The sequence below is a fragment of the Biomphalaria glabrata genome, chromosome 13, assembly GCF_947242115.1.
Source record: "Biomphalaria glabrata chromosome 13, xgBioGlab47.1, whole genome shotgun sequence".
In the NCBI taxonomy this organism is placed as follows: domain Eukaryota; kingdom Metazoa; phylum Mollusca; class Gastropoda; family Planorbidae; genus Biomphalaria; species Biomphalaria glabrata.
Window position 1 is genome coordinate 6,344,405 of NC_074723.1, and position 20,037 is coordinate 6,364,441.

The 20,037-nt window shown below is 32.7% G+C and overlaps 1 protein-coding gene across 1 annotated transcript; it reads left to right on the forward strand.

The window, feature by feature from the left end:
• Positions 1–372: 372 nt before the first annotated feature.
• On the forward strand, positions 373–19,792 carry LOC106072851 (lysophospholipid acyltransferase 5-like). The gene is made up of 14 exons (XM_056007616.1): positions 373–452; positions 1,564–1,715; positions 3,942–4,052; positions 4,576–4,682; positions 5,252–5,380; positions 8,314–8,412; positions 8,643–8,716; positions 8,868–8,976; positions 9,492–9,578; positions 10,432–10,598; positions 11,065–11,212; positions 11,725–11,883; positions 13,602–13,728; positions 14,414–19,792. Coding segments are annotated over exons 2-14 (1,395 nt in total). The 5' UTR covers positions 373–452; positions 1,564–1,639; the 3' UTR covers positions 14,416–19,792.
• Positions 19,793–20,037: the final 245 nt, after the last annotated feature.

The following is a 20,037-nucleotide window of genomic DNA, read 5'->3' on the forward strand; positions in this document are numbered from 1 at the left end:
CAGCCGCCTGCGTGCAATTTACACATTGCATAATAGGTTGCGTCGGTCCTGGGTCATCCAAACCAAGTGATACAATTACACTTTGTAATATGCTTTATATAAGCTTTTTTAAAAGTATTTTTATTATGCTTTTCTTGTTTATAGAGATTACTTCACGTAATGACCTACTAGTTAATTATTCCAGTACTTCGTGAAACATCTATTTATTCGTAGGCTATTGCAGTTTGGGAAACATTGTATTAGCCTATATCCGTATAATGTGATTTTGTTGAGCTTTGTTCCCATGTCTCTATCTACCGATTACAAAATAAATTGATCAATCTTTAAAACAAGCCTAATTTAGTAATTTTTTTAATATTATAGTCTTATAAAATTCGCGTGACGATACTCAGATGAATCTACAACGGAGGGCTGTACCTACAGATCAGTAACGAATTAGCCGGTGTTAAAAGGTAGTATCTAATGTACATACCCACAAAAATACATAGCCTACTACCAATAGAATTCGAGAGGCTAAGTGCGCTTGAACTTGGCTTGTCTCGGCTACCTAGAAGGGGGCTCGAGGTTCGACACCCGACTCGGGCAGAGTTGCGTTTACTGAGCGCCTAAAGGCAGCACGGAAAACCAACTCCTAGATACCCCCCTACTCCCCCCCCCCCCCCCACCCACCCGTCCACAAATGAGATTGGACCAAAGCGCTCTGAGCATGCTATAAGCATAGGCCCTACATGTTATTTTCAATCCAATGTTATAAGCTATTTTTTGGGCTGAACAAGCTATAAGGCTATAGTGGAGATAGGCCTACATTTTATAAGTTAAGATGATATAAAGGTGAGAGCCAAGTTTTTGTAGTCTTGTAATTAGGCCTACGTTCCAACTTGCTCTTACTAAGCTTCAAAGGGATACAGTTGATTGATAAGAGTGTGTTTTATTAGGACTTATACGTGAATTTAAGTAACTTGTTTTTTTTTAAAGTTACTGCACTTGGAAATTTACAGTTAATAGTAGGCTAGTATCATGATGGAAGATTTCATTTTATGTCTGTCGATAAAGACGAAGAAAATGATTTTGGCACAAACCATTAACTACGAGTCAGCGACAAGTTATGTTAAGCAGAATAAGAACGGATACTATAGTGTAACTAGATCTATAGGCTACTAATCATAATGCCAGGGCCGATTTTGACACCCAGTTCTTCCCATTCCCGGTATCTGGTAGATCTAGTCGCTAACTACTATATTAACAAATTTTAACACTCCCCCCCCCCTTTTTTCACCAAACTACATTGAGTAGTTTTAGATATATGTGTATAAATTCTACATAATTTCGTCTAAATCTAGTAAATTATTATATATTCTATATTAAATATGATATATCGAATCTAGATCTAGTTCAGTTCGTTATTCTCGACATCTATTATTGTATGACCTAGATAACCTAGATATAGATCTAGATCTAGGTCAGTTATGAAAACATACTAAACGCTGCTGACCTATGTAAAAACTACACTTAGATCTACTACTCCCTTTCTAAACTTCACGCACAAATTATTTACAATTTCAGTTGTGCTGTCAAGAATAAACACAAGAAGCAGGAAACGTTTCTACTTTAGTGAAGGCAAAGGTTAAAACTTGTCAGCATGATTGCATCGAGTATAGCTTCGGCCTTAGGGGCACCTGAAGGAGCTATTAAACTTATTTTATCTATTTTTATCGGTATGCTATTAACGTTTAAGAGTTTAGATCTCGACTAAAATATAGAATAAATTAATTAAATATAATTTTTTTAAGTAAGAATCTTATGAATCTTAATCATAGTTAAGTTAATTATTAATAATCTAGAATCTAGACTCTAGCCTAGTAGCTACTACAGTACTACACCACTTCACTAGGAGTAGTAGGGGCACTAGTAATTCTTATTCTTAAAATGTCTAGAGACTAGAGTAGTTATGCTATTCAGACACCTAAAAAAACTTGGAGTATTATTATAGGCCAAAATTTCAAAGTTTGACTTTGACAGCGCATTATTTGACAATGTTCGACATAGAAAAGAAAATGAAGTATCAAAATCTTCTTTAGTTTAAGGAGAATAACTGAATAAGGATGACTACCCCTAACCTATATTTGTTATTATATTTAAGGTCAAAGAGGCCATGTGTTTTCAGTTAATTCAGACAAATTTGACCCACATATTTGATTCCGGACACCATAATTTATTTCAGGCAGTCTCTATATTTAGGCATCAATAAACTCAGACTTTAATTCTATATTAACATTAACTAAATCTTAAGATCCCCAGGCATAGCCCCTCACATGAAATCATTAAGATGTTTTCAAATTAGGCATAACTAGAACACAAAAAATAAAAATATGAACACACTTATTCTACCAAAATTAGGTCACTGGGATAGTGACTTTTACACAGACTTTTAGACTTATTTTATGTTTGCATGATTAGATGTGTGTTGAATGTTTGTGTTTTTATTTATTAATGTGTGTTGAATGTTTGTGTTTTTATTTATTAATTTAATAAATTTCTAATACAGATGATCTTTTGTAGTACAGGTTAAGATAGCCATTCTTGCCTAAATAGCTGAATCCTCTATAGATTCTCTTTATATAAATCTAGATCAATCTAGTAGGTCTAGATCTAGGCATTTAACTTTATTCAATGTACCAAGCTCACTCCAAACATTTGTCCATTTATTCTCTATAAAAAAACAACAAACAAACAAATATAATATAAGATCATTAACATTGAGGTCCAAAACTGGCTGTTTGAAATAACTTTTCGTAAGAAAATCATAACTTAATTCAAACACCCTATTAATTTTTTTTATAGCATCAAACAACTTGGCTTATCAATCAAATAAAACTGCTCCAAAAACAGAATAAATATTGCCAGGCTCATTAGCATAGACTTAGCCAACCAAAAAAATATAGTCTTAACCCTAGGAAGAGGTAAAGTCATCCAGGTAACATAGGAAAAAAAAAACAACCTGAAATTATTATTATTAAATTATATACTGGTATATCACTCACAGTAGGTTTCTGACCTACTTTTTGTAGTTGATCTGAACTGTCTTAAGAATGCCTATCAACTTTAAAAATAAAACTACAATTTTTATTATTTCATTATTATCAGCAAACTTTAGTGGTTATCTCATAGATGGTGTCAAATAATAGGCACAGCAGTATATTGAGTCTACAATATCTTTTTTTTTTTGAGGCTATGTGTGATATTTCACCTATCCCTTAGTCTGTTAAACTGTTGGGGCACCACATAAGATCTGTTGACCATCTTTCTCCATTCCTCTCTGTCTATAGCCTTGGATAGAATTTCGTTCAATGACTGGCCTGTTCATTCCCATCACTGCCTCTTCTTCTTTCTCCTGGTACTATCCTCCAAGGTCTTTACAAACCCTTACTGAGGCCAGTCACATCACATGTAGTCATGGGAACAACCAGAATGGTCGAGTGATGTTTCATGGATTTCTGGAAGGCCAGCGGGGAGCCTATATAAAGAGTAAAGGTGTCACAGTCCAGACCGTTGAATATAGTACAGTTCAGTGCAGTTCAGCTGTGTGGTTCTGCATGGCACATTATGACGGTTCTGTGGGAGTCGGGAGTAGTTTCAAGACACCTCACAAGTATGAGACCTAGCCCTTGACACAACAATCCTAGTGTGTGAAGTCAGTCAGGAACAGTTGGGCCCAGCGCAAGTCCGAGACGAGGTAGAGAGACCAGTAGAGTTTAATAAACTGGACGACTTGCATTGTTACATGTTTGAAAGGATACTTATGTAATTAAATATTTTGCAATGTTCCAGCATCATTTATTTAGATATATACAGAATGATCTTATTTGGACATTTTTACTATCAATATTCAATATTTGATTTTTTAATACTTTAACTTGTTTTTGTTTTCTTTTTGTTTGCAGGTTACCCTCTGGCATTCTTACACAGGCTTCCATTACTTTACCTGGCACCACCCTTGCTTAAACATCTCCTCTTTTTTCTTGAAGGCTTGTGTATATGTTATTACAATTTTGGTAAGTTTTATGCTAGCTGAAACTTGTTTTCATTAGTTTAAAAAAAAAAATTCTAGTTAATAACTCATTCTGTTTATGTGATCTTTTAATTGTGCATGTAAACATATTGTTTATGTTGTATTTTGAGGTTTTTTAGTGTCTACCAAGCTTGTATGAGTCAGATTGAGTTACAAAATAATATATATATATATATATATATATATATATGATCATACCTATCTACACTGATTGAGTTAAAACATAATACTTATTATACCCGGTTACATCGAAAATCTGATTAGTTTGATAAATATGCTACATATACATATAATTATAAAACATGTTTGCTTTGTGAAACTTGCGTAGCTACATCAAACTGTTTTGTTATGCATTTTGTTTTTATAGGCCTAGACATGCATAAAGTTTGCCCTTTTTCTTGTCTATCTTATTCTATGAGCTTATCATTTATTTGTTTACTAACAAGTGCTATGTACGATTTTGATTATTACTTTTCTTGTATTTAATTTCTTGATCTGTGTTTCAGGGATTGATACTTTTCACACTTGGCTGAACATAACAATCACATATTTAGTTTTGTTGTTTTGTGGGGGATCCAAGTTTTCTGTGATTTTCATATTTGTGTTCAACACAGTAAGTACTTTTTGAATTGGCTTGTGACTTTGGCAGATTTCAAAGTGAATGGAAAATTTGTTTTAATTCTTAAGTATTTTTATGTCTTTTTGTTTCATAAAAATTTCATGCAAAATTTAATTTCCATCATCCAAAATTTTAGTTCAACATCTTCCTAAAGAACACTCAGCAAAAGTAACTCTCCCCTCCTCCATTTTATCTCTTCCAATGAAACTGCCGAAATGTTGCCAATTCCCTTACGTGCTTAGGGTCAGTGAATTCTAGTGTCTGTTACATTGAACTTTATAAAGCCCCATACACACATCTCTTTTTTTGTCCATTAATTCTAGTATCACTTTTCCCCCCCTCCCCCAGTTATGTTTATTTGGCACATCATGTGGGATGCCCTCTGACCTGTCATCTCAATGGTCCTGGGATCAAAGCCTGCCAGTCATTCCCCGCGGCCATTCAGGAGGAAATCTTAGTCTTAAACCCTTAATGTTAACATTTCCAAATCAGAGTAGTTTAGACTGCACTCAAGAAATATTATCATTCGTTGAACTAATCGATTTTTTCCTAACAATCTCTAGTGCTATCTTGTTGTTGGATACTTTACACAAATCTCCCAACATGAATTTGGTATCTCATGGACCATGCCTCACTGTGTTCTCACCCTTCGACTCAGTGCAGTTGCTTTTGATTACTATGACGGCAAGAAGGTAGGTCATTCTGTTAGAACAGATTGAGAGAAGTTGCTGAGTTCTAGCCTTGAAGTTGTTGATTTATTTAAATTGATTATATTACAGTTGTATTGATTAATTTAGTTGTTTTGTATTTTTATATAATATATATAATACAACTCGACTTAAAATAGAAAAAGCACAAACAAAATCTAACATTGAAATTTAGAACTCTTTAATCCATAAATCCAACAAGACTTTGTTTCACAAAGTTAAATACTGATGAATTAACACATTGTTAAAATTAACTGAAAAATTCATTATTGAAATAACAAATTAACTATCTTCCTCCTCCTGTAGATTTTGCATTGTTTTTATATTTTCCATTTTTAAGCACTATATCTTAGAAGGAGTACCTTGCAGAATGGAAATTTTAAAACTGATCTTACACAATTTACATTTATTCTGTTTGCTATTCTAGTTTAGCCTAGAGATTTCTTTAGTTACTACCTACATGAGTTAACTATATTTTTTAATAAAGGGCCACACAATTCCATTGAATTTCCCCTTATCTTTATTATAGTAAGTTATTGTTCCCAGCTCCCTGCCTCCCTTTGACATAGACATTGTATACTCCAAAAGCCACCTTCATCATCATCATCATCACTCCTTTGAGTTCCTCATGGAACATAGGGCCTTGACAAAAACACGCCACTCTCCACGGTCTCTTGCTAGCTTTTTGATGGTGTCCCAGCTCTTCCCGGTCTTCTCTGCTTCTTCAAGTACACTGCGTCGCCATGTTCTTTTTGGTCTTCCTCTGCGTCTTGTTCCCTGGGGGTTCCACTCTAAGGCCTGCCTAGCTCTGTTGCTGGTATCTTTTCTAAGGGTGTGACCAATCCATCTCCACTTCCTCTCTAAGATCTGCACTTCTATGTTTTTCTGTCCACTCATCTCCCACAGTTTGGTGTTTTCTACTTTGTCATACCAGTGTATTTTTAGGATATTTCTCAGGCATCTGTTGATGAAGGTCTGTATTTTTTTTGTTGTGGCTTCAGTTGTTCTCCATGTTTCAGAACCATACAGTAGGACAGCCTTGACATTAGAGTTAAAGATTCTTAGTTTAGTCTTGTTTGAGATGTAAGGAGATTTCCAGGTTGGTTTTAGCTGTGTAAATGTCTGACGTGCTAGATTTATACGGCGTTTAATGTCTTCATCTGTTCCACCTGATATACTGACTACACTCCCAAGGTATATAAAATTTTCTACTTGGTCTATTGTCTGAGAATCCAATACTATGTCTCCACTTTGTTTATTGTTTACTTTAAGTACTTTAGTTTTTTGGTGGTTTATTTTGAGGCATACTCTTTTTCCTACTTCGCTTAAAGCTGTGACCTTTTGTTGCATATCCTGTAGTCTGTGTGATAATAGGGCTATGTCATCAGCGAATTCCAGATCTTCCAGCTTTTGTGTGAGATTCCATTGGATTCCTTTCCCTGCGTTAGAGTAGGCTTCTTTTGTGACCCAATCCAGTACTAGAAGGAACAGGAGTGGTGAAATAAGACATCCCTGTTTGACTCCTGTTGTGCCTGGAAATTCCTCTGATAGCTTGCCACAGTGGGTTACTTGGCAGGTGAAACCATCATAAAGGTTCTTGATTATGGTTATTATTTTATTGGGGATCCCATAATGTCTCATTACAGTCCAGATAGATTCTCTGTCGACACTATCAAAAGCTTTTTCAAAGTCGACAAAAGTTGCCATTCGACACATTGTTCTACAATTATCCTGAGTGTAGCTATTTGGTCAGCACAAGATCTCCCTTTTCTGAATCCGGCCTGTTCTTCCCTTAGGTGTTCATCACATGCTCCCTTTATTCTGTTTAGTAGGATTCTGCTAAAAATCTTGCTTGGTACTGACAGCAAAGTGATGCCTCGCCATTTCTCACATTGTGATAGATCTCCACTCTTTGGTATTTTTATTAGCAAGCCCTTTTTCCACTCACCCGGAGGTGTTTCTGTTAACCAAATTTTGTTGAATAGTTTGTGCATTTGGTCAACTATTTCACTTCCTCCTTCTTTTAGGACTTCGGGTGGTATGTTGTCAATTCCAGCAGCTTTACCTGTCTTCATTTGTTTGAGTGCATTCCTTATTTCTTCTTTTGTTATTTCTTCCATGTTTATGTCTAGTGTTGGTCCTGCATTTAGATCTGGTGGATTTCGTGGTTTAGGTCTATTGAGCACTTCTTGAAAATATTCTTTCCATCTTTCAAGTTGTTCATTTATTGAAGAAAGTAGTTTTCCGTATTTGTCTCGCACTGGAACATTGCAATTAGCCTTTTTGGTACTGAGAAGTTTGGTGATTTTGCATAGTTGTTTTATATCTCCTTTACCTGCTGCTTCTTCTGCCTGTTCTGCCAGATTATTGTAAAATGATCGTTTGTCTTGTCTAAGCATTTTGGTGACTTTCTGTGAAACTGCTTGGTAGTCTTGTTTTGATTGTTGCTTGTGGTTTCTTGTTTTTGCTAGGTTAACTGCCTGTTTAGCGCATTTCCTTTCTTCGATTAATTTCCATGTCTCGTCACTAATCCACTGTTTTTTCTTCTTAGGGTTAAGGCTTAGTACTTCATTGCTTGTTTCAGTAATAATTTCTTTGAAATTTTGCCAAGATTAATGACGCTTTGTTTGGCCTCATCTAGTTGTAGCACAGCAAATCTATTTTGAAGGGATAGTTGGAATTCCTTTTTAATCTGGGTGTTGTGGAGCTTGTCTAGGTCAAATCTTTTCCTTTTGTTTCTTTCTGTTTTATTGCTGGCCACCTTACCTCTTAGATAATTTTTTCATCTTTTTATTAAACATTTTGGGCTATGTCCTTTTTGAAGACTATATTTTGTGTTTTCTCTGTTTTGGGATTTGAAGATAATTTTGTAATTAGATGTTTAATGTCAATAAATAACATTTTGAATTTATCATCAGAGCAATTCTCCCAACCCTGCAGCACTGTCACAGAGACCAAGTTACTTAGAAATGTTGGGTCACTCTTTCTTTTTTGGAGGTGTGTTAGTTGGACCACAGGTTAGTGGATTTAAACAGAATATTAGCAGATGCACCAATTGATTTGTTGGTTTCAAAGTAGAATGAAAAATTATATTTACACATTGTACTTACTGTATCAGAAACTTTTTCCTATTTTTAAACAGATTTGTTGCATACTAAAGCCTGAATTCAACTGTTCAATTGAAATTGTCTAAGAGTATTTGTAAGACTTCTAAATCACACATTAAAAATAAATGTTTATTCCACAGTTTTCAATGAAACGCTATTTACAATTCGTCAACTTGGAATTGATTGAACCAAAGTCTTCAACTGCACCGGACAGGTAGTACATTTTTGAGTTGGTCATTTGAAGTTGGATGAAGAAAATGAATAAAACTATTTTCAAATTTATTATTACTTTATTACTTTTGTTTTTGTAAAAAAAAATGTTTTACTGTATTTCAAATGTAATCAAATAATATTTATTGTTTCAGTATAAACCCATCCTTAAAAAAGTTTTTGGTTGGGGTGGTGTATCTCGGAATATTTCAAGCTCTTGCTTTGTACATTCCAGACTCATACATTTACTCGTCGGATTTTCAGGTGAATGTCAATTCTGTTTGTTGAAATATTGTAAATGAGATGTGTTTAAAAAGTTTAGTTTTTTTAGTGCACCTCATTATCTTCAGTAACTTTTTATAGAAGCATTCTTGTATAAAGGAATGAAGTCACAGTAAACTGTTCAGCTGGAATTCATTTCCTACTAAGCTCCATACTCAGATGGTTACAAACGAAGTCTCATGGCACATGCTCTGTAAATCTCTTGCACATAAATTTAAGAAGTGTCTTAGAAATCTTTTACAATTTAGATAGTATTCTCTTTTTTTTATTCAAATAAATAAATGTAATTAATATCACAAAAGTTCTCTTTTTCACTATTATTTAGTCCCCCCCCCTCCAAATATACATAATTGCAGAAGGGAACTAGAAACCATTAAGCATAATACCAAGACAGTATAAAGAAATAGATCATCATTGATTCCTTTTAGTTATTTGTGTACCCTAACGTAGAAAGTTCAAAAATGCAAAAAGTTTTTTGTTGGTTTTTTCTATTTCAGAAACTTGGCTTTTTTACCAAATGTGCCTTAATATTAGTTTGGGGAAAGAATGCGCTTCACAAATATGTAGGAGTTTGGCTGATACAGGTAAGTTCTATTTCATAATAACTGCCATGTAAATATGATGTGTGACTTAACATGGTTTTTGTGAGTTTTTTTTTATATATAAACATTTGTATGTTATTCTTTATGTTCATTGTTTTAAGTTCCAAAAAGTTTTTATGTCCAAAATTCAAAGACATCGACTTTGACAATTACCTCTAGATTCAGTTCATCATTTAAACTATTTTCTAACAGAAACATGCGCCAATTTGTTTGGAACATGATGCATTTTGGTGTGTCTGTTTACCATACAGACTTTTGGTTTGCTTCAATGTCTTCACAGCATTTTATTTCTCCAAAATATTCTGACTGTGCCTTGCTGAAAAGTCTGGCACATACTTTAACAAACTCATGATTTGATCCTACCTTCTAAGATGGGATTGCAAAAAATGAAATATATTAAAGTTTTTAAAAGGATAATATTACTTTAATATATGTATTATAATACTTTATTACAGATTGATATTGTATCTCTATAAATTTTAAGGGCTTGATAAACTCTTCCCACATTCTTTATTAACCAGCTAATACTTCTTAAAATTTTCTTATGTTTAAACTGTTGTTACTGCTGTTTGATAGTATGAATGAAGAAGTTTGCAAAAGAGCATTACCATTGAAATAATTTGCTGTTGGAATGTCTCTGTAGATAATGAACAAGTACAGAAAGGAAGTGACTAAGTGAATAAATAATAGGGCTTAGGAAGATTAAATAAAGAGAGTCAACCTGCTGCTCTACCGAAGATAACTGTGATATATTGTTATTATTATTAAGGCTTGTTTTTTATTTGAATAATTTGATCATGTTTTAAAGAGTTTCTGCTTTTGTTTTTTCCAACAGGAAGGAAGTATCATTCTGATGGGTATGAGCTACAATGGTGTAGACAAAAATGGGGCCAAGAAATGGGATGGTTGCACCAACATCAAAATACTTCAGTTGGAGACTGGTGAATCTTTCTCAGACTTCATACAAGCTTTTAATGTCAATACTAATCAGTGGATGGCTGTGTGAGTCTAATAGTTCATCTTTCAACACGTTAGTTGCAACTGTTAGATAAGTACTGATTTAATTTGTAAATATTAAATGACTTAACATTTATTGATTGTCGCTAAATTCCTGCCATCTTTCACCAATAAGCTGATAGGTACAAATGAAAATTTTATTATATTATTATTATTATTGCTTCTGATATATATATATATATATATATAATGCAACTTCCATACCCCGATAGTATGCCGATTGTGCTGTGGTCTAATCTCTCTTGTGGATATGTGGAAGGGTAGAAGGTTTAGAGGCTGCTTTTAGGCACTCAGCAAACACATCTTAGTTTGTGCTCAATCTTGAATTTAAAAAAAAAATAATCTACCTTGGGATTCAAACTTGAGCCCCTTCAGTAAGGTAGACAAACAGTTTATGTTACTCAGCCACATCTTGCAATGACTGACTTGTGCTTTGTTTCCCCACATTTAGCTACATCTACAAGAGGCTGAGGTTTCTTGGAAATAAAATGCTATCTCAATTTATCACTTTGTTCTACTTGGCCCTCTGGCATGGTGTCCAGTCTGGCTACTACATGTGTTTCTTACTGGAACTGTTAGAGACCAACGCTGAGATGCAGGTTAGTTATAAGTTTTGTCTCCCTCTAGTTTTTGTCATCCTTTGCCTCTCCTCTGACCTTACTATTAGGGGGCACAACTAGTTTTTCCAGTAGGTGTTCTTCTCTGGCATAATTACGTCTCGAGAGATTCCCTTTGCTACTTCTCATGTAGTTGCGTATCAAGTATTGCCCTCATTAAGAGTCTTGCATATGAAATAATGTGGGGTCAGAGATAAATATAACTTTCTCAGTTATGTAAAAATGTCTCTCACGACTTTACTAAAATCTGCACTTGTAATAACTGTTTAAAAAAAAAAAGTTTTTTTGTTTTTTTTTAAATCTTCGTTTTATTTCGATTATTTTAATTTTTTTTTTTTTTTTTTTATTTTATTCTTCAGTGAATGGAATTCTAAGCACATTAATTTTCCAACATCAAGAATGAAACCTAATTGTAATTGTTTGACTTTTTTAATTTAGTCATTTTGAATATAGTATTAAACCCTGTAGGATTTCATTGATGTTTTTGTTTTTAGGTTCAGTGGTTTTTGTCAAGATTGAGGCAGAATGTGAAAATTCCAAATATTTTTATTCTAAATGTTATTGGGCGAATACTGAGGAAAGTCATTTTAATGTTCCTTTGGTCCTACGCACTGGTCAGTTTTGTGTTATTGGATAGCACGCTGTGGACAACTGTGAGTATAGAATTACTCCTCTTAATAGTCTTCATTATATTTTTACTTATATGTTTAAATGATAGATGTTATTAGATGGAATTCTGCATAACATATATATTGGTTGTCTTGATATGGCATTTGTTGCTGTTATTGTTTTGTTCAAAAGTGAAATGAAACATTTACACAATTAAGTTTATGGCTGCAGATACATTTTTTTTGTGTAGTAGTACCATACCAATAATTAACAAAAATGTCTTAAGAATCAAATTATGAAAGATTGTATATTGAAAAAAATATATTTACAGACCCTCTTTATCTATAAATAATTGCATATAGTTCCATGATTTGAGATATTCATGTGCATTCACGCTACGCATATAAGCATTAGTATTTTAATGTAGGTCAAGGTTAGGGTACCCATTTTGGGGGGGGGGGGGGCAGATGATGAAAAGCTGTTTTTATAGTTGGCGGTTAACGAGGGTGTCATGTTGCCAGAACAACCCACCGCCTTTATTTACCCAATGTTTGTTGGGCACCCATTAAGGTTGATTAAACTAAAAAGTCTTAGTCTTCACCAGGATTCAGACTTAAGACACCTCTGTGCAGAAGCCAAGTACATTACCACTCAGCCAGCAGGCCCCCAATGCAGTTCAGTTATTGTAATATTTTATTTCCTTCTGTTAGCAAAATTCAGTCTCTACCGAATGCCATGTTCAGTCACATAGTCACCTTTAATTATGTCATTTAAACACAAGAATATCCTGACAGTGTATAGAATGGACAAATTCTAAGAAATAAACAATAAATGTGCACAAACTAATGAACAAAACTTTTTATGTGTTAAAAATTGTAATTTATTGCTTTAAACAAAAAAAAGCTTTATAGCAATGTTCTTGGAATAATGTTGTTTAAAAAAAATTGGTGACTTTTTACCTGACTACTGAGATTGACAAAGCTGAATATAGCCCAATGGGCCTGCCCTGAATTACCTGACTACTGAGATTGACAAAGCTGAATATAGCCCAATGGGCCCTGCCCTGAATTCAATCAGCTTTTCAAGATGAACATTGAACTTTCTAGTTATAGACATGCACATAGAAAATGAGATTTAAGTTTCTGTGAAGGCAGGAGGTGCTGGTATTTTTCTTTTCATGTTGATTAAAACGGTTTCATATCCCAATTACAAGACAAATGATGCCTATTATAGGCTATCTTGTAATGTGGAGCATCACCAGAGAATGCTGACCATTACCTTCAAAGCTGCATACTATTTCAAGAGGCCCAAACAAGACTCTGTCCACAAAACCCTCCTATGGAACAAAAACCATACAGAGAACTGCTGATCAGGAAACCAATGCGCGGTTCATCTCAGATATAGGATTACTGATCTGAACCCTCCAACAAATAAAATGAGAACAAAGAAGAATTTTAAAAAAAAAAATTTTAATAATCAACCATATAAAAGGTAACATCTTTGTGTGCATTGAAATCTTGTCCCAAGTTTTGTTTGAATCAAGGGACAAAAAGCAGCTGGAGTAAATCATGATTTTAAAAATAATGATCCCCCCCCTCTGGTCTTGATGTATTTGTATTAGCAAAAGCTCATACAATATGGGAATCTCACATTGGTATTCTATTTTAAATTGAAACCTGACATGTTTTGTTTATCTCTCAGATAGTTTCATTTGAGAAAAAACTAACTGCACAAAATAAAATGTATTTTTCTTCTCCTGCAGGTGTATGGATCTGTGTACTATATTGGTCACATTGTCAGTATTTTGGCAATCGTGTCTGGATATGCTTTACGTCCATTGTACAGGAGAAAGTCCCAAGCCAATGGAGTCCATGTGGAGAAGAATGATTGTAAGTAGAAAAGAAAATAGCCAATGTAAACAATCAAGTAGTAGCAGTAGGAAGAGACTAAATAGTAATAGTCTTTAAAGGCGTAGACACGGGCTATCAAATGTCCACATGAAATTAATTGGACACAGGCTATCAAATGCCCTCATGTACCTTAGTGGACACAGTTTACCAATTGTCCGCATACAATTTTAATTTTAATTTTTAGAGTGCTGTTAACAAACATAATTTAGTCTCGAAATGCTCGGAGAGCATAAATTTTCAAAAAAAAAATGTATACATGACTTGGGAGATACAAACTGTCTGTGACAATAAAAGAATAAGAAAATTGTAGACAGTGATAGTTGTACTAGTGATTTACTTAACAATTAAAGTATGGGAAAATGGAAAATTAATTAAGGGTCACTCACAATTTAATGACCAACTAATTACCCAAAAACCATTCATTGCACACATAGTTTATTGCTGCATAATTTGTTGGAATGTTGTATGGTCCAACGCAATAAGGATAACATTTTCTGAGAACTAAAGCAGAATGGACAAATGGTATTTTTACATATTAACTGTTATTGAATCAAATACTTTAGTGGTTATGGTTTGTACTGTTGCAGATCATTAAAAAATGGCTCTGCAGTAATAAATTGTTCATTCCTAACTGTACAACATTTATTGATTTGTTTCTTTTCAGAATAGAAACACCAGCATAGAACTTTCTACTCAATCAAAAAGTTAGTCTAAAACAAATTGTCCACAAATCCTTACAATTTAATCATATTTGTTTACATTCTTTGTATGTAGTCTGATGTCAATAAGAACCTTGCAAGCGGAATCACTTTATTAGTGGGTGTGTGTTTATTAATAAAATGGTAGTGATAAAATAAATGATACTATAAAAAAATACCGAATTGTCTCAAATATATCATTGATCAAATCAAAAGTGAAAAAAATAAATATTTGCTGTTATTTTTTTAACTTTGTTTGCATGTGAACACTAGTTTAGTTCTGTTTTTCCCCTCTTTTTAACTTTTATATTTGTTCAAGGTTGCTATTTTTTTAGTTGATCTTCAACTTTAATAATGAAATATATTGCTGTATAAATTTGGATACTCAGTTTATTCCAAAGGGGAATAGCCGCTACTATTATTCATAAATTTTGTGTTACTGTCAAACTTTGGATTGTAAATATAAACTAGGTAGTAAACGAAACAAGAATGACTTTAAAAAAGGTGAAAAAAACAGCACAAAAACTGACTACATTTTGTCATTATTTTCTTCTGATATTCTCTAAACTCTTTGATATTTTTTTTTTCTTTACTAATGTGTCTCAATAGACTAATAAAATGTTACGATGCAAACTTGATTCCTGCTTCTCCATGACCAGGCCTTCTTGTCCAACTAAGGCTTCATCATCTTCAACCAATCATTTTAAATTTTGCATTGAAGATTGTCATTGGACACACAAATTTCAAACTTGTTAGCTCAAAACAGGGTTATGAACTACACAATAGAAACACTAAGTACTTAATAGAGTTACTGCATGCTAACTACAGCAACCTTAACTTATCACAAGTTATCACATTAAAATTCAAGTTACTTGCATCCCAGGTTAACCTTTTTTCTTTTTATTTAAACAAATGTGTTGACCAAAAAATGTTTTACAGCTATTAATTGACAGCTCTATTCATTCACATCTAGGTCAGTTGATTTCAAAGTTCTTTGTATTGTCCTTTTTTTTTTTGTGGCCACTAGCATTTTTTTTTCTTTATTTGACTTCACATTTGAATTCTCATCAGTATTTGTACAACACTCAGTGGGGCAGGGTGTATGATATTTATATGACATTGAATATTCTTATATACCTATATGTCAGCCATCATTGTAAAAATGCTAGTATTATGTGAAATATTTATTAAGTGATAGTTTATTATAGGTCAGTGAATTGAGCCAATGCCAAAGTACTTTCTACTTTTCCCTGTAAATACATAGATCTATGTTTTATCTGCCAAAAAGCATCACAAAAGCCAATATGAGAAGAACGTTTTTTTGTTTAAACAAGCATTGTTTAATTGGATTTATATAGAAACAAAAAGAAAACATTCCAAATATGTCCAGTGGTCTGAGTATTTGTTTCAGCGCCTGAGGCTGCTTTTGGTCAATGGGGCTGTTAATGTCTTGATGCCCTGGTTAGAATCTACCATACCCTCTTGTGGGGATGAGGGAAGATTAATCAGCTCTGTGTAGATAATGAAATAAAGAATTAATTACCACTATTGTCAACATGAAAGAAAAGTAATCCAAAACTCAAAAGCTGCCTATCGTACTTTTCTGTTGCTTTGGTCTTTAAGCTAAATTTTGTATTGAGGAATTAGATGTACTACCAATAGATACACTTTGTTTCTTTCCTATTTTTTTTATTTTTTAAATTGTTATTATTTAACTATAATATATAAAAGCTTTTTAGTTTTGATTTTAAAAAATTTCTTAAGATAACTTTTCCCTAATTAAAAGCCTATGCCTGGTTCAATATAAGTGTAATTTTGTAAATATCAAACCACGTTAGATTTTTTTTTAGCAACCACATCAATTAATCAGAGGGTACTTAATATTGTGGTCAGGTTTTTCATCAATGTATTTCACTCTTGAAACAATGGTGATGGATTGAAACTATGGTGTTCACTACAGTACAAAAATGTTGGTTTCAGAAAACTGGAATTGAGTTGTTTTTTTTTAAATATATATATAATGGATTTCCTTACATATCAGTAGTATTTGTGATGTCATTACACAATCAATTTTACTTTGTGCTTTTTTTTTATAACATTAGTGTTATGTTTTTTCCTTTATCTAGGTCTGTGTTTTTTTATCAGATTTATGATAATCTTTGCATGTTCATACCAGACAATTTTGATGAAGAAAACATAAACTTTTAGTTCTCTTGCCACATAGACCACCTCTTTGTGAACTCTTTGCCAAGAAAACATTCAGTGTCAAAAATACATGTCATGAATAAACTATGAACAAGGAAGTTTCTGGTTTGACTGATTCTTCACAGTTTAAGTAACTTAATTACTAGTATTGAGTACGCTGAATACTGCCAAACAGAGTAGTGCTACTTGAGCGAACCACAAATAGGTTATGGTAAAAAAAATTCACTATACTAATCTCCACTAGTTTTTTAAGGTCTTTTTAACATCAAGAGTTTATTCACATAATCTCATCCAAGTTTATATCTGATTATTAAAATCTTGAAAAATGAACTTTGAAAGGAAAATACAAACTTGAGGCAAATCACAAGAAACCCAAAGGACCGAAACCAAAATATGATTTATACTGATATTGTCATTGTCTGACAATTTTGGAAAGTTGAAGTAAATGTATACTTTAAAGGCTAGAGTATTTTCTTGCTTGTTCTAGGCTAGCTTTGAAAGTCTTCCCTATTTCTGTTTCATCATTTTTTTTTTGTGGTTTTCATATTAATTAAATTGAGAAATTCAAAAGTAAGTTGTTGTTTTTTTTTTCTTTTTTAATTTACAAGAAGTCTGAAATGTTTGAGAAACAATTTTTTGATTGAATAGTTAAAAAAATGGGAGGCAAGGTGGTTGAGTTGGTAAAGCACTTGGCTTCCTAACCGAGGGGTCCCAGTTTCAAATCCTGGGATTTTTTTAATTACAGGATTTTTTAGGGTGCTTCTGAGTTCACCCAGCTCTAAAGGATACCTGACATTACTTGGGGAAAAGTAAAGGCGGTTGGTCGTTGTGCTGGCTACATGACACCCACATTAACCGTGGGCCACAGAAACAGATGACCTTTACATCATCTGCCCCATAGAGTGCAAAGGAGGGAACTAAAATATAATAGGTATAAAACTTGTTCAGATTTGTAAAGATTAGCTATTTGATAAAAAGAAATTGTTATATAATCTTCTCTGAAGTTCTAAAACTGATTTCTTTATAACAAATTAGCCCTTCCCTTTTAGATTGGGAAATTGTTTTTTTTTTTTTTACAATTTGTTATTGTGCATTGGTTTCTTCCATGTGATGTCAATTCTCTAAACTGCCTTAATAATTTACTATTCCATTTCATGAACCAGATTGGCTTTGTTTTTGAAAGACATGACAATAGTCTGTATATATATATAGAGAGAGAGTGAGATTTAGTCTTCATCAAATATGGTGGTAATGGGATATATTCTGATGTATCCTTCCTTTATCTACGTCTAAAGTCTTATAACTTAATTTTAAAAAATACTTTATCTAGGTCTTGAAGTCTTAATAACTTACTCCAAAATACTTTCTTTAAAAAATCAGTAATATCAGTTCAAATATTTATGTACATTTTCCATATTTAAAAAAAAAATTATTCCCTAAATATAAATATTTTTTATTTAATGCAGTCTTTAGAACAATCTCTTGTGGTTAAAATTCTTGTTGATAGTCAACCAACTAGAATTAGTGTATTCTTGTTATTTAATATAAGACCAAATTATTTATTGCCATGATATTAATGAAATGTCAGAGACAATATTTTTCCTTTTGTGTTCTATAATCATATTCAACATTTATATACAATGTTAGCACATAGACCTTTACAAAAATATTGTGCTAAGGGCATCCAGTCAAAAATTCAAAGAGCCCTACTTTTCCTATTTAATATTGTATATCATAGTTAGCAGTTTTTGCAACATATATCTATCTCTATTTAAAATTTTCTTTAAAATGAAATTTATAACAATTTGGCATGATTCCATATAATGTATGACAATATATTTGTGCTTTGTTTTTTTTCTATCTTTTTCATCTAAGTGTTCAGTAAAATTGTCAAAATACTTTTGGTTTCTCAATTTAAGTTTTGTTTTTTTCATCAAATATATTTTCATACAAATATGATTCTCTTCAATAAATGTCTCAAAGTAAACAGTAAAATTAATTCTTTTTTTTTTTTGTCTAAGTCCATCATATAAATACACTCACAACTATAACTGAAACTGGTATTTCAGATCACACAAATATAAGCTGGACCTGAGTTAGAAATCTATAGATACTACAAGTCATGACTACGCCAATTGTATATTATGTTAGATCCACATAAATGCTATGAGATGCATTGCTGAAGAGACTTTTATTTATTTCATGTTAGAATTTAAGATTTTGTGAAAAGCATTTCATTCCAGAAGCAATTTTATCCAAGAAAATTTAGATTTATTTAGTAGTATACATTCTATTTACATTCTGAAAACTAGCCAGTAAAGATGAAACACTACAGGCCAGAGATAGCAATCCATACTCTGGCCAGTAACAATGAGGCAAGTGACCAGAGATAGCTATTCATAGACTAACCCAATATATTTCTGGAACTGTATTGTCAGCACCAAGACATCTTTTTGAATTAATATTCTATCACAAGTACTCGAGAAAAGTATGTATGTTTATAACATATATATATATATATATATATGGCTTATCTTCAAATTCGAAGATTAATGAGGAGTGCAGTATTTCATGTGGATATGCAGCCCCACTGTGACCTACATATTTTGCCACATCCAATGCAGACATATCCACTGGTGGTCGATTTAGATTCTATTTTTGCCATCTATGTCTATCCTCACATATATATATATATATATATATACATAAACCACTAGGTTGACATTTACCTTTTTTTTTTTTTCAAACATGATTTCTTCTTCTTGTTAAAATGTTCAAAAGCTTGTAATTCTAGTTTCTGATACCTACAAAACTATAATGGGTTTCTCAACTGTGAAAAGGCTCTAAAAATGGCACTCTTGTTTATTCTATACAAGCATTTCAAAGTGAAAGTCCAAAAGTTTTCATTCAAATTTTTATCAATGAATCCATTTACATGTACTATGGGCCTACTATTTCTTTTGTATTATTTTTTTCAGAATTTCACTTTTGTTATCAGAAAATGTTACATGTGACTTGTAGATATTGGTCTCTTACTCTATTTCAATTTAAAGGCTACATAAGTGATCAGACTTTGTAACCTTTTTTTTTTGTCTCTAAATTTTTTTGTGTATTTCATTTTCAATAAAAATGAAACTAAACTCTGGGTGTTTGTGATCTATTATTAACCTGTCATTACTTCCATGTTGAAGCTGCACTCCTTAATAGGTGTTTAAGCAAAGAACAATTTTTATGATGTATTTCAATTTCATATCAGTCCCCCAGAAATATTTGATTTCCTAACAAGAAGCCCTGCTTCAACTAGTCTTGAATGTATACTTTTACAATGCTTTTCTGTACACTTTGATGATTGAAATCCAGCTTATGTTCTTTAAATGCCCGGTAC